Source organism: Pelodiscus sinensis, chromosome 1 (assembly GCF_049634645.1).
Source record: "Pelodiscus sinensis isolate JC-2024 chromosome 1, ASM4963464v1, whole genome shotgun sequence".
Lineage (NCBI taxonomy): Eukaryota > Metazoa > Chordata > Testudines > Trionychidae > Pelodiscus > Pelodiscus sinensis.
In genome coordinates, this window is record NC_134711.1 from 237,958,872 (window position 1) to 237,974,105 (window position 15,234).

At 42.9% G+C, this 15,234-nt stretch overlaps 1 protein-coding gene across 6 annotated transcripts in view; it reads right to left on the reverse strand.

The window, feature by feature from the left end:
- Window positions 1–15,234, reverse strand: part of ATP11A (ATPase phospholipid transporting 11A) — a 235,335-nt gene that overhangs the window by 73,481 nt on the left and 146,620 nt on the right. For all 6 annotated transcript variants that reach the window (XM_006138951.3, XM_025179410.2, XM_025179411.2 and 3 more), the window contains exons 4-7: window positions 12,404–12,484; window positions 9,582–9,689; window positions 7,278–7,406; window positions 5,172–5,275 (exon numbers count right to left, since the gene is read on the reverse strand). In XM_006138951.3, coding sequence (XP_006139013.2) covers window positions 5,172–5,275; window positions 7,278–7,406; window positions 9,582–9,689; window positions 12,404–12,484 — 422 coding nt within the window. The remainder of the gene's footprint in view (window positions 1–5,171; window positions 5,276–7,277; window positions 7,407–9,581; window positions 9,690–12,403; window positions 12,485–15,234) is intronic.

Here is a 15,234-nt window from a genome sequence, read left to right on the forward strand (position 1 = left end):
GCAACCAAGGCTGTGAAAACCAAAATGGAGGCCTTAGAATGATTTAGCCAATAGCAAGAAGGCAGGCTGGAATAACAAAAAGGTCATTCCAAAAGAGGTCAGCAAGGCAGGACACAGCTTTTCAAACAGGTCCATCTTTAAAGCACAGGTTATCAATCATGTCCAGTTTTGACTGACAGCAAGAGGGCTTAAAGTTGATTGGCTGATAAAGACAGGGATTGAACAACGAACTGATCAGAACAAATCAAAATCACCATGCAAGGCAGGGAGCTGACAGGCTTTAATTTGTCTGTGAAAGTAGAAAAGTACTGGTGTGTGTATGGGAAGAAAGTGTTGGAGTGGACAGAAATAGGAGAGAAAGAAGTCCACTAAAAGTGATAAATTGCTTAAGAAGCAAATAAGTGGTGGGAGAACAGCAGCAATACCAATACCATTTTAACAGTGCAGAAAGAACAGTCAGAGAGAACGGAAGACATTAAAGAAGCAAGCATGATTCTGATAAATATATAATGTAATATGTAAATGTGTGTATAGGGCATGCAAAAAAGCTGGATGATTATGTATGTTTTACGTAGAGTTTTACTATTTAAGAACTTGCTGTCAGCATCTTTGTATGTGATTGGCCATCAGACAGGGAACAAATAATTTAAAACTGTTTCCAAATTGTACGATATTGCAATTTTGTGTACTTTAATGTGTATCTCTAGGATTTTATGCCTTTGTTAAAAAATCATTGGTTTATTTCTTCAATGCATGTTTTCAATATGCTGTGTTTTCCTAAAGTCTATTATAGAGTTTTTGTATTAGTAACTACTGCATTAAATAAAGGCTATTTTTGTTTTTGAAAAACTATAGCCTGAGTGCTAGTCCTCTGAATGGAAGATTGTATCCTGGGAGTTAACAGAGCTAGTCTGTTCTGGGGAGCCCTCTAACAGGTCTGAGATAGTTACACACTTCATTTCTCTACAGAGGAAAAAGGATTGTAAGCTGTCTAAAATCCCATCCAGCAATATCGTCAGTCTATCCAACTACACATTTAGCCTGGCAGAAGAGTCTGTCCTATCTCGGGGACTCTCTTTTTGCCCCACCATCCCCACAAACATGATACAGATCTGCGGAGATCTGGAAGCCTACTTTCACCGTCTCCGACTCAAAAGAATACTTTCAACACAACACTGAACAGCGCACTGACACACAGATACCCTCCCACCAATAGCAAAAGAAGAAGAACTCCACATGGACTCCTCCTGAGGGTTGAAATGACAGTCTGGACCTATGCATACAATACTTCCACCAACGTGCGCAGGCAGAAATTGTGGAAAAACAGCATTGCTTGCTTCATAACCTCAGTCGTGCAGAATGCAATGCCACCCACAGTCTCAGAAACAACTCTGACATTATAATCAAAGAGGCTGATAAAGGAGGTGGTGTTGGCATCATGAACAGGTACAGGAACAAATCAACACACTCTTAGAGCCCCGACCAGGGTTATTCTGTCTATTACCAAAGATCCACATACACAGAAATCCTGGATGCCCCATCCTCTCAGGCATTGGTACTCTCACTGAAGGACTGTCTGGATATATGGACTCTCTACTTAGACCCTACGCCACCAGCACTCCCAGCTATCTCCGTGACACCACTGATTTCCTGAGAAAACTACAATGCACTGGTGATCTTCTAGAAAACACCATCCTAGCCACCATGGATGTAGAGGCTCTCTACACAAATATCCCACACATAAATGGAAGACAAGCTGTCAGGGACAGTATCCCTGATGATGGTGGCTGAGCTCTGTGACTTTATCCTCACACACAACTATTTCAGATTCAGTGACAATATATACCTCCAAATCAGTGGCACCGCTATGGGCACCCACATAGCCCCACAATATGCCAACATTTTTATGGCTGACCTGGAACAACGCTTCCTCGGCTCTCGTCCACTCATGCCCCTTCTCTACCTAGGCTACATTGATGACATCTTCATCATCTGGACCCATGGGAAGGAAACTCTGGAAGAATTTCACCACGATTTCAACAGCTTCCTTCCCACCATTAACCTCAGCCTGGACCAGCCTACACAGGAGTTCCACTTCCTGGACACCACGGTGCAAATAAGTGACGGTCACAAACACCACCCTATACCGAAAACTTACTGACAAATATGCCTACTTTTATGCCTCCAGCTTCCATCCTGGACACACCACACGATCCACTGTCTACATCCAAGCACTAAGGTACAACAGAATTTGCTCTAACACCTCAGACAGAGACAAACACCTACAAGATCTTCACCAAGCATTCTTGAAACTATGATACCCACCCGAGGAAGTGAGGAAACAGAATAACAGAGCCAGACGTGTACCCAGAAGCCTCCTACTACAAGACAAGCCCAAGAAAGAAACCAACAGAACACCACTGGCCATCACCTACAGTCTTCAGCTAAAACCTCTCCAACGCATCATCGGTGATCTACAATCCATCCTGGACAATGATCCCTCACTTTCATAGGCCTTGGGAGGCAAGCCAGTACTCGCCCACAGACAACCTGCCAACCTGAAGCAAATTCTCACTGGCAACTATACACCACACCACAGTAACTCTAACTCGGGAACCAATCCTTGCAACAAACCTCGGTGCCAACTCTGCCCACATATTTACACCAGCGACACCATCACAGGACCTAACCAGATCAGCCACACCATCACAGGTTCATTCACCTGCACATCCACCAATTTAATATACACCATCACATGCCAGCAATGCCCCTCTGCTATATGCATCGGCCAAACTGGACAGTCCCTATGTAAAAGAATAAATGGATACAAATCAGATATTAGGAATGGCAATATACAAAAACCTGTAGGGGAACACTTCAATCTCCCTGGACACACAGTAGCAGATTTAAAAGTAGCCATCCTGCAGCAAAAAAACGTCAAGACCAGACTTCAAAGAGAAACTGATGAGCTACAGTTCATCTGCAAAATTGACACCATCAGTTTAAGATTAAACAAAGACTGTGAATGGCTAGCCAACTACAAAAGCAGTTTCTCCTCTCTTGGTGTTCACGCCTCCAGATCAGCTGCTAGAAGTGGGCCTCACCCTCCCTGACTGAATTAACCTTGTTATCTCTAGCCTTAATCTGACCTGCATATTTATACTTGCCTCTGGAAATTTCCACTACATGCATCTGATGAAGTGGGTCTTTGCCCATGAAAGTTTATGCTCCAATACATCTGTTAGTCTATAAGGTGCCACAGGACTCCTTGTTGCTTTTGCAGGTCTGAGAGAAGCATTTTTGTAAAATGCTGGCAATTCCTCTCAGGCGAGTCACCTTTTTTACCTACCAAACCAGACAAATTGAGGATTGAGTTGCATACGTAAGCAGACCATTATAGGGGAGTCTGGAATCTGAGCCTCAGGTAACAGAGGGAGTCCTCAGTCTTCTAAATGAGCTGACAATCAGCTTGGCTCTATGCTTTACCTATGATCCCAATCATTCCACAGGTCATCATCAATCTGAAAGCAAATTGGGTCAAGCTTATCCTCATTGCCTTGGCATGATCCAGGATGTTTATTTTCATCATTCAGCCTCCCATATCTCTTTCTCTTCATCCTGATCTGTTCATACAGAATCACAGATGTAGTCTGCACCCTACGTTCAGCTCCCCACATTTCATTGAAAGACTGAATGCTCAGTAGTTGAATGAGGACGACAAGCAATGTTTTCCAGCTGCTTGACAGGTCCTAAACAACAGCAAAAAGCCTCTACCAGAATGGACTATTAGGCAAAATGGAAATGGTTTTTGATGTAATCTTGACCCACGGAAATCAACTGATGCCGGCTTGCACCCAGGACATCTTGGAGAGCTTGCTGTATCCTTAGACGTGGGGCCTTATCTTAGCTCACTGAACGTGCATCTGGCAGTGATCTCAAGGTTTCATCCACCTGTTCACAGAAGATTAGTATTTTCCAATGCCATTGTAACAAGCTTCTTAAAAGGAATTTTTTAATCTCCATTTTTATCTCCAACACTAATTCCTATGTGTGACCTTAATACAGTCTCAGCAGCTCTGATGAGACCTCTGGTCAACACTGATAATCATTTGTCTCCTTCCATTTTACATGTGTCAAAGAAACTGCATTGCTAGTGACAATAACATTCACAAAGCGAGTCTGAGAGTTACATGCTTAGCCTCCTTATGCACAGAGGTCTAAAGACTAAACGACATCGATGTTTATGTCTAATGAAATTTTTCATCTTCGTTTGAACCAGGTTCAATATCTACCTGATCTTCTCCTAAGCCACATTCGTCTCTATTAGAGCAGCATCTGCATGTAGAGATCATATGACATCTAGCCTTCTAGACTAAACTCTGTCATGCTTTGCCTTGTCAATTTGTGTTGTATGTGGACTATATGAAGGGACACGCAGTCTCGTCACAAACAGTTACTAAATGGATAACATCGTATGAATACAAAATAGATGTGATTATGCCCTCTCTATTGGTGCAAGCTCTTTCTAGGAGAGCGCAAGCTACATTAAATGGCATTTTTAAGTGAAATCTCAATATTGAACATTTGCTGAGCTGCAAAAGGTCTTACAAATCTTTAAGGATTGCCCCTCTCACCAGGGTTCAAAATTGTCCCCTTCCGTTGTGAACCCTGGTGAGAGCATCACCAGGGGAAACACCTAACTAAGCTAGCTACCACTACTATTAAGAGTATTAGCGATACACAATTAGTAGTTCTAAGTCAAAACCTGTGGGATTGTGAGATTGCAAACAAGCATTTCTTAGCCCATGTTTTGAATATCTTAAAACATTAAGATTGGAAGATTTTTAAGAATCCAATTTACATGTCACTATTCATGCTCTTTACCTGCCTTTTGAATTTCCTCTCTGCTTGGATAGGACAATAAATATTGGTTTCACTTTCAAATTCTTATATTGCAATGTTTAGATTTCAAATACAGCAGGAGACCATTAGTTTGTTTAAAAAATAATCAGCAACTTCATGGGATTTTTGTTTAAAAGCCTTAAATTTAAATTTTGGGCTCCATTTGAATTGATAGCATTCCTTTAATAATCACATAATTTTATAGTTTGTTTTACAGGATAGCTTAATGGCATTTACTAAAGCTATAAAAATACAAATAATTTTCTTACTTATAAAGGTCAGGCTGAGGTTGTTCACATTCAATAGTAGCATGCAGTGCATCAATATCTTGTTCATTATGAAATGCCTTTGTATCTTGAACAGCACAGTAAGTCTAGAATGAATAAGAAAAATGTAATAAAAATTAAATAACCCAGAACACATGCAGTAACCAAATTAGTTATGTAACTGAAGGAAGAGGACTGAAGTAGGTAAAATTTTCCTACTTTGTGTTAGACTGTCAAGAGCCATGTAATATGATTCTCATTAAAAAAATCTGAACTTCCAAATACAGATATGGAATTTTCCTCTGCCGGTCCTAATTCACAGATAGTTCATAAACTGCAAAGAAAACTGAATCACTCTTTTCTTGCAATGTAAGCAGCCTAAATTTGAAGTGAAATGTATTTGCTTTTTCTTAGTCATTTACATAGAGATCCAGATGCCAAATGGAAGCATGCCTTAATATGCCTCATCTTGCACAAATCAGGATTGCACATATGGGAACACACGTGCACATTTCAAGTGAAATCTCAATATTTGACATTTGCAGGGCTGCCAAAAGTCTTCCATATATATACTTGCAAATCTTTAGGGATTTCCATGGACACCTAACATAGCTAACTAAGCTAACACTAATATTAAGAGTATTAACTACGTGGTGCCCATGTTGGGTGTGTTCAAAAGTAAGTACAGGCAGTCCCCGACTTACGCGGATCCGCACTTATGAACGGGGCTTTTCTCGCCCCGGAGCACACGGGCGGCGGGTCGCCACCCGTGTCCTCGGGGGCGAGAAAAGCTTCTCCCGATCTCCCTGGTCTGCTGGGGGGGTCCAGCAAAGCCGCTGGACCCCCCCAAGCAGACCAGGGACACCCAAGCAAAGCCGCCCAGGCGGCGGGACTCCTGCCGCCTGGGCGGCTTTGCTCCTGTCCCCCTGGTCTGCTGGGGGGGGTCCAGCAAAGCCACTGGACCCCCCCAGCAGACCAGGGACACCCGAGCAAAACTGCCGTCTGGGCGGCTTTGCTCCCGGGCAAACGAGCAAAGCCGCCCAGACGGCGGCTTTGCTCTGGTGTCCCTGGTCTGCTGGGGGAGTCCAGCGGCTTTGCTGGACCCCCCCAGCAGACCAGGGGGACAGGAGTAAAGCCTTGGAGCACGCCCACAGCGGGACAGCCGGGCACGCCTGGGCTGTCCCGCTGCGGGCGTGCTCCGGCTTTGCTCTCCGTCTCCCTGGTCTGCAGGGAGACGGGGAGCAAAGCCTTGGAGCACGCCCGCAGCGGGACAGCCCAGGCGCGCTTGGGCTGTTCCGCTGCGGGCATGCTCCAAGGCTTTGCTCCTGTCCCCCTGGACTGCTGGGGGGGGGGGGCAGTGCAGCTAGTGCCCCCCCCCCCAGCAGACCAGGCTTTTCTTGCCTACCCCTGGGGTAGAGCAGCTGGGGGCTGCCGGGTTGGTCCTGCAGCGCCGCTCCCGACCAACCCGGCAGCACCCCGGCTGCTCTGCCCCAGGCGTCCTGATTCAGCCACTGCTGGTCAGTTTCAGCAGCGGCTGAATCAGGACGCCTGGGGCAGAGCAGCTGGGGTGCTGCTGGGTTGCTCCAGTAGCGCCGAGGAGCTGCGCTACTGGAGCAACCCAGCAGCACCCCAGCTGCTCTGCCCCAGGTGTCCCCAAGTCAGCCGCTGCTGAAACTGACCAGCGGCTGACTGCCTCGGGCTTCCTGTAGTCAGCCGCTGGTCAGTTTCAGCAGCGGCTGACTTGGGGATGCCTGGGTTTCTTAAGTTGAATCTGTATGTAAGTCAGACCTGGCATCCAGATTCAGCCGCGGTTGAAACTGATCAGTTTCAGCAGCGGCTGACGCCAGTTCCGACTTACATACAGATTCAACTTAAGAACAAATCTACAATCCTTATCTTGTACGTAACCCGGGGACTGTCTGTATACATAAGCAAACAACAGTTAGTAAATTCCTCATAAAATAGCTCAATGGTAAGGAAATAAGTTAATCACAGTTTAAATAAAAAATACACAAACCAATATCTTTGTTTACATTGTAATATAGGCTGTTACTATGCATCGTATTCAAAAAAGTTTGTGTTTTAAAAATAAAAATAATATTTTATTACTTTATGGCTAGATTCACCATCCAAGCTTGCTGTTGTAACAAAACATGTTCCATCCCCTCTGCTGCTTGCCAGAAATATTAAGTCACATGGGAATGTTTCATCTTCTTTTACCATCACAATGTCTCCAACCTAAGAAAAATAGAAATGTCCCCCCACCCCATGTGTCTCATTAGTTAAACAGACTAAAGATCAGAGTCCAAGGATGAAACCTTGTCCCACTGAAAACTATGGAAAAATTCTCACTGGATATGATAGGGCTGAGATTTCACCACAAGACTATGCGTACAATTCTCAAAAGAAGTACTATATACTGTAGGACAATAAATAATAGTGAGCACTTGTATAGTATCTACCCTCTGAGGATCTCAAAGAACTTCACATCTTTAGGCCTTACAACATCCCTTCTAAATATGTATGTCTGTGATATTATCCCTATTTTATAGATGTAAACCCTGAGGCACAGATAGGTTACATATGTATCAGGTCAGACATATGACTCTAGAGTCTGACTCTGTACTTAAACTGAGTGTGACCCAATATTACTGGCTGTAGCTTTAGAGCTGGTTGAAATGATTTACGCTCTATTTTTTTTTATTGAATTTGTTTAGCAAAAGTTTTCATAAAAGTTCAGCTCTTTTCCCCCGTCCATTTCTGGTGGGCAGCAAATTAATTCATACCTCTGATACTTAACTGACACTTCCATAGACCTTGTCAGCAAGACTACTGGCTTCTAAGAGTGTGCCATCATACAACAAAGCAGCCCTCAAAGTCAAAGGATTATTTTAAAGATTCTCTTCACCCACCTCTGGCAGCATCTGATATATAATTTTAAACTCAAATTTAAGTACAGCAGGTCAACACATGCCAAAAAATTGCAAGAAAGCAGTCACTTGGGGGAAGGGAGTCAACACAAAATTTCAATAAAAATTTCATCAAAAATACATTTTGGAATGTTGATTAACTGAATATTTGACTAATGTGGATTTCTTGGCAGTGTAGGGATGTAATAGTGTAGTCGATTAACCGGTTAACCAATAAGTAAAAGCGTATAGGTTAATACTATAGACTACATGCATTTCCTCCTCCCCTCCCCCGACCCTTGCTAGTACATTTTTTAGCAGCCTGGCTCAGTTCTGGCTCATACCAGGTCTAGAATCTACCCCATCTGCAGCTCTGCATTTAAAACATATTAGGAGCCAGGTGGGCAGACGGTCCAGCTCAGTCTGGCTCACACTGGGTCCAGGTGCTCAGACCTCCCCGTACGCAGGGGTTGTTGCCACCCCATGCTGTTGCCTCTTTATCAGAAGTAGCAGCACTGGGTTTTTAAACTGGCTCCCCTCGTGGACCAGCTCCTGCCCGGCACCGCATGCTGCCTCTGATACAGTGGCTGCTGGCCCTGCCACCAGAGACTATAGAATAGTCTACTAACTGATAAAAATTCATGAGGTGAACTGATATTTAAAATCCCTATTGCATTGTCTACTTTATCATACAAGATGCCCTTTTCTAAGTAGTTTTCTAGTGAATCATTGTGCTCTTGTCAGGATTTTATTATGGTCATAAATGACTTTCATAATAGAAAATTATGGCATTAAAGACTGAATTTTGACATCACCAAACAAACTTTTAGAAGGCAAGCAATTCGAATGTTACAAATATTTTTGGTAATTGACAATGACTGAGTATAATAGTAAAAATCAAGACAGTTTAGGCAAGACTTGATAAAATGTATTTTTTACGTCTTCTGGAAGAAATTCCAAATGAATTAGCTCAGCAACTGACCCATCTTCTGTATCTATGCACTTTCAAATGATTTGGGTACTTCTGGTAAGTGGATTTTACATTAGAATTTTCATGTTAACATTTGCATTTGAGAAAACTACAACAGGGTACAATCACTGAATGAAGTGATAATATTTCAACCACAACTTTATTTAAGATTTTTCCTCAGAAGTCTTTATGATGCTGAAAAGGTACAAAGCAAGAATAATATTCCAATTGGGCTGTATCACCTTTGCAAGGAATGGAACTAGTTAACAAATTTTGCATCAGAACTGGATTAAAATGCTAATCATTGTTGCTTTTCTAGGTAGAGAAAGAAAAATTAGAACAGACGAATAACCATGAGTGAAGGGCTAAAAATTAAAAAGAATAATGAAAGGACCCGAATAGAGAAGCAACCCAACATAGGGAATGAATAGGGGAGATTCTAACAAAGCAAGGATTTTATTCTGATTTAATCAATGAGAAGGGGGAGTGTTAAGCCTGATCCCTAAAAAGAACTCAGAGTTAGTTGTTACTTACTCTTAATTTTCGGCTTTGCTTTCTAACCAGTTTTCCATGTTGAATGAAATGAACAGGGCATTGATTCATTGCATTGTCTGCTTTATGTCGAAGCCAATCTTCATAACCCTAGAAAACAATAAAATGCAAAGGAATAAAATTAAAGAAATGTATTTATCCACACTTTACATTGCAGTTGTAAGTGATAGCTTTCTTAGAAAAATAGTAAAAGAATTTTCCATTACAAGATAATAAAAAGTAAAACATATCTCTAAAATCTTTAATAGTTTATTACTAAACAAATCAGATGTGCTTAAACAATATAAGTGAAGGTAATCTGACTGTGTGAATAAGTGAAAAAATGCAGTCATTTCTTTTTCTCTGGTAAACTCTTGCTCAACTTGTATCCCTGCTTGTCAAAATGCTCTGAGGGGTTTCTATAAAGGCTGTTGCTTAGGAGACAGTGTGCAGTATGCATTTGGAAAGGTGGGGCTCAACATTAAAAAATTACAGGGCTGGAATGAACCACAACCTGGGTAGTTTCCCTGTTTGATTTCTGATTACACAGAACTACTATTTAGTGTACACAGTATACCAACCCTCCAGAATAAGTTTTGAGAAAGTCACCTTGCTGATGCCTATTTTTATTGATTTAAATTCCATGAATTTAAAGGATTATATTAGTTAGGAACAAAACCAAACATCGTTAACTCAATTTTCAAATTTTTATAACCATATTAAAAAATTAAAAAAAATATTTTTACTATTTTATTTCTTGAATAAACCAATGGATACTTTTTTGGGGGGAGAGGAAAAATCTTCCCTCCTCCTTTTCATCCTCTTCAAATCTCTCTTGCATGAATTCCACAGAAACTCCTAATATACACATAAAGGCCCGATGCTAAAAGTGATATTTAACAACAGAGCAAACCTACATAGATAGCAATGTTGCTTTAAATTCCCTGGAAATTCCTAGACACAAGGCAATAGATGTCATATATCCAGGGGCAGAACTCAGCACATTATTTACTATTAATGACAAGTGGAAGACGAAACAACAGCTACTAACAATACAAGCCCTGTCACTCTGTGATGCAGAACACCTCCGTGGATGGAGAGGCAGGGCTAGGAGTTCTTTGTTCTTTTTGAATGGGGAGGAGGCAGCTGAGAAAGGAGCAGAGCTCCTAGCCATGTTTCCAGCCCCTCCATAGACCCCCCCCCCTCTCTCTCTCTCTCTCTCACTCTGAACAGGGCTGGGATTGGGGGGTGAGATTGGCAATTCTGCTCCCTTCATCCCTGCCCCTCCCAGAGGGGAAAGGAGCAGAACTCCACCCACCAGTCCTGTACACACGTGACAGTTCCTTGCAGGGGCTGAGGGCTCTGTTTCTTTTCCTGCTGGCTCCTTTCCCTTTTATCTGTCATACTATCCCTGTCCTCTACTCCTAGGCAATGCGGTTGGGGAAAATCACATAGAGGGTTATGTGGTCCTCACATTCTAGTACCAGCAAAAACGTTTGTTTGGTTGCACCCTGCAAGCAGTCCACCAACATCTGCACCAGCTGTAGTTTTTGAGGGTTGTCATCAAGGGCACCATTTGGGAAGAACGATGGTGGTAGATGGGGAGCAAAAGCAATGAATACCAGGATGCTGTTGGCTCTTCTTTCCTTTCCCCAGAAAGTGAGAGGAAAGCACACAGCTTGCATCACTTACTTCTCTGCCCCTCTACTCACCAGCCAGGAGTGAAAGAAATGCTCATAAACTGTGAACTCACCCTTACTCTCTGATAGTCAGGGGAAGAGCAAACCGTTTCCTGGTACATGCTACTTTAGCACTGCCCTTCCCAAATGGCATCGTAGCCCTACGGGACTACAAGTGTAGTCTTATGTAGAAGACATTGCAAACCACAACAACAGATTGTTAAAAATAATCCACCAAATCTTAAGAGTAGGAAAGCCACCCTTAAAAAGATAGTTGTTGTGCTTCCCACAGCCACCTAGTGTCAGCAAATACTGAATTTAACAGCGAATATAGTCAGGCATGCAATGTGAAAGAAGAAAATGTTGCTGTTTGTAATTTCTATTGGTACCACTGAATGAGAAATTGTACAGTGAGTAGAGCCCTGCAGTGTCCCAGTCCAATCTGCTTCCTGTAGCTCCCATTGGCTAGGAACAACAATTGCGGCCAATGGGTGCTACAACTGGCCATACCTGCAGGCGCAGAGGTATATAAATAAAGCACCCGTGGCCCGCCAAGGAATCACGACCGGCTTATTGCCCACTCCTGCTCTATGGTAATTTTAATTTTAAAATCTTAAACTATTATATAGTATACTCATCATAAACTGTTAACGGTTTAAATACAAATTATTGCAATTCAAATATTTAAAAGTCTATCTTGTGCATGCTCTATATAAGTTTTCTATATTATACTGCAACAACTGTATGTTGGAAATTTCCTCACACAGATAACTATTTTCCCCCATAACTTAGTAGTATAATTCTTCCTCTTCATGTCCTCAAGTTTTTGAATAGGTAAGTGGATATTTAGAAACAAAAAGAAACAAACATCTGGCTGTGTTTAATACACACAACTGTAGAAACTATTCTCTGTAGCACAATTATACAAAGTACAAAATAATATTACAAAAAGTTCTGTTGCATAAATGAAAATAAGCAAAATCGTTTCTACTTAAAAGAGAGGCAGGTATCAAGTAAAGCTCTCAAAATAAGAAAGGATAATCTTCTCTTGAATCCCTAAGGAAATACAAATAGTTTATAAAGACAGGAAAATTTACATTTTCCTACAATCTTCAGTTTTACCCCCTCCCTCAAGAAAACTCTTACCTGTTTGATAGCTGTTACAGTGATGACAAAGAAAAGCGGAAGACCACTTGTTACTGGACTGGTTGGTGTATCAATAATTAACTGCAACACAAAGAATAATCATACCATTTCCAAAATATTCTTTTGTGAATGTAATGCAATCAGTTTTTAAGCATGAAATTTATATTTGCCTTTTTTTTTAAAAAAGCCCATAGTGCAACCATACACAAAGTAACTTTTTTAATAACAGGGAAAGTAAGTACAATAAGAAATCAAGATTATATCTATTGATAATATCACTCCACAAAACCATCTATAATTACTAATACAGGCAGTCCCCGGGTTACGTACAAGATAGGGACTGTAGGTTTGTTCTTAAGTTGAATTTGTATGTAAGTCGGAACTGGTACATATTGTAGGGGAAACTCTAGCCAAACATTTTTTTTAGTTTTGGATAGCATAGGGAAAGGTTAACTCCCCTCTAATGTTTGTTTTGCTGTCTGTTCCCCTGTTCAGAAGATTTCACATCTATTTCTGTCCCTGTGACAAACTCAGGACTAAAGGAGTAACTCATCAAATACCAAACAGCTCTGCACCATGCTTTGAGCTAATAGCTTTATTTCCACACACCACCCAGGGTTCTAGGAGGAGGGTCCTTTTTTTGCTAACACAATGAGGCCAGCACTTTGTTTGTTTTGGTGGAGTCTTTGTTTGCCCAGGGAGCCCAGCATGTATAGGGGGAGGAGGGGCGGAGAGGCTGCTTTTGTCTGCTGTTCGGCAGCCTGTTGCTCAGGGGAGGGGGCAGCCTGTTGCTGGCAGGGGATTGGGGGGGGCACCGGGCGTGGGGAGGCACTTTTCCTCTGCCCGGCAGCTCTGCGGGACCCCAGTCGGAGCCGGCCCGAGGAGGAGGAGGATCCTAGGACCCAGGTGAGCGAGCCCCGGGAATGCTGCTGCGCATGTGCGGGAGTTGCCTCACCCCGTTCGTATCTAGGGATCCGACGTAAGTCGGATCCACGTAAGTCGCGGACTGCCTGTACATATACGGCTATTCACCAAATTTGTGATCATGCCCTCAGTTAAAATGGAGGTTGCTTACTGTAACAAAAGCCACTTTGAGATGTGGTCCCTAACTGTATTCTACACATCAGTATGTGTGTGCACCAAGTGTTCAAGTCTCGAAATTCTTCAAAGCAAAGTCCATTGACCTGCACATGCACAGGAGGTCCAGTCTCTTTGAGCCCTGATGTGTGGGAGTGGATTTCCTCTTTCCATGACTGTGTGTACCATTAAAGAACTGGGGCAGGCTGAGAAAACAAGAAATTGGCTCCTTTGGCAGGAACAAAAAAAATGTCAGTAGATCCACAAGATGCTGGTGTATACTAATCTGGCTGGCTCTAGCTGCTGTGGTTACAAAATGTCCAGGATCTTGTGTTGAAGACCTCTTCTAATGGGATCTGTAGATCATTTGTGATCTTTGCAACAGCTCCTGATACTAGCAGTGATCATTTGCTGGAAAGGAGGATGAAAGAATTATAGCATTGTTGGGGGATGAAGAAGACGATGATCCTATTGGAATCATTGGTACCGATGAAACTTGTTCTGGCTCCTCCTTCTTGTACACAGATGGAACTGACTGCCAAGAAGGAGAGGAGTGATGCAACTTCTGAAAGGGGTCCAGAGGCTTGCCATAGGGATCCCACAGATTCCAAAAAGTCCATAAGGCAGGATACATCCATTTTGGTGGCCTCCAGGGAATCAGTACCAAGAGTCCCTAGGAAGGTCATACCCAGAGAGATGGCAAACATGGCCTTTTGACTATCCATTGGGGCTCATGTGCTTGAGCAGATACTGGTGCAGCTATCACTTCCAACAATGCCTCCAATCATGAGATAGTTCCATCAGTAGCAGTATGCTGCTGCCTGATGGCTGGAGATGCAACTGTTCCTGAGACAGCAGCAAATACTCCTCCTGTCGAGTAAGGACATCCCTGACAGTAAGAAAGGAAGGATGATTGTGAATACATAACTCCCTGGTGTTCTAGTAAGTCCCTGTATGGTCTGCAGTACAGAGAGTTCCAGCAAGTATGTCTGAAGGAGCCGGCTCCTTTGTTAGAGGCAAACAGTCTTTAGGTGATCAAGGCAATACCAACGAGTAGTCTGGACCAACACCCACAGATTGAATTGGTGAGCATCTTTCCTCCCATTCTGGAAGCACAGTCACCATCTGATTCCTCTTTTTGCATGCCCTGCCCTCCAACCTGGTGATCATCTGCAGAGCCAGTTCCTCCTCCAAAGCACTGACATCTTATCCAAACACATTTCCAACAGACCATCCTCTGTGAGGATCTCTCCTTGCACCCATGACAATGCCCTCTATTCTCACAGAAGACTTTGGAGGAAGAGTCCTTGGGCTTTGCAATTAATTGTTCTACTCTGAGGCCTGTGCTTGGAGGGTCACTACTGGTTGGTGGAGGCCTCATAGCTTCCTCCATCAGGAACTTAAGTTGGGACTCTCAAGTTCTGGGTGGAAAGGATCAGCAGATATTGCACTTTGCAGAGATCTGTACTTCTCACAGACAGTACAGGAACCATTGATGACTGTTGCTGATGGAGAAGAAGAGAGGGCAGGAAAAGCAATTCTTGAAGCCTGGATCTCTCAACATAGTCCTGGGACTAAAGAAGATTTCCTCCAACTGGGGTGGTGGAGGGGGAACTACTTGGTGCCAACAACAGATTATACTAACAACAAAGTACTTAAGGGTCTGGCATGGGGGGAATATGACAAGCTACCTCAGGGGCAGGGTGCTGAGCCTATCAGGCCCCTCAACATGTGCAGCCCCAAGTACCCCCAGG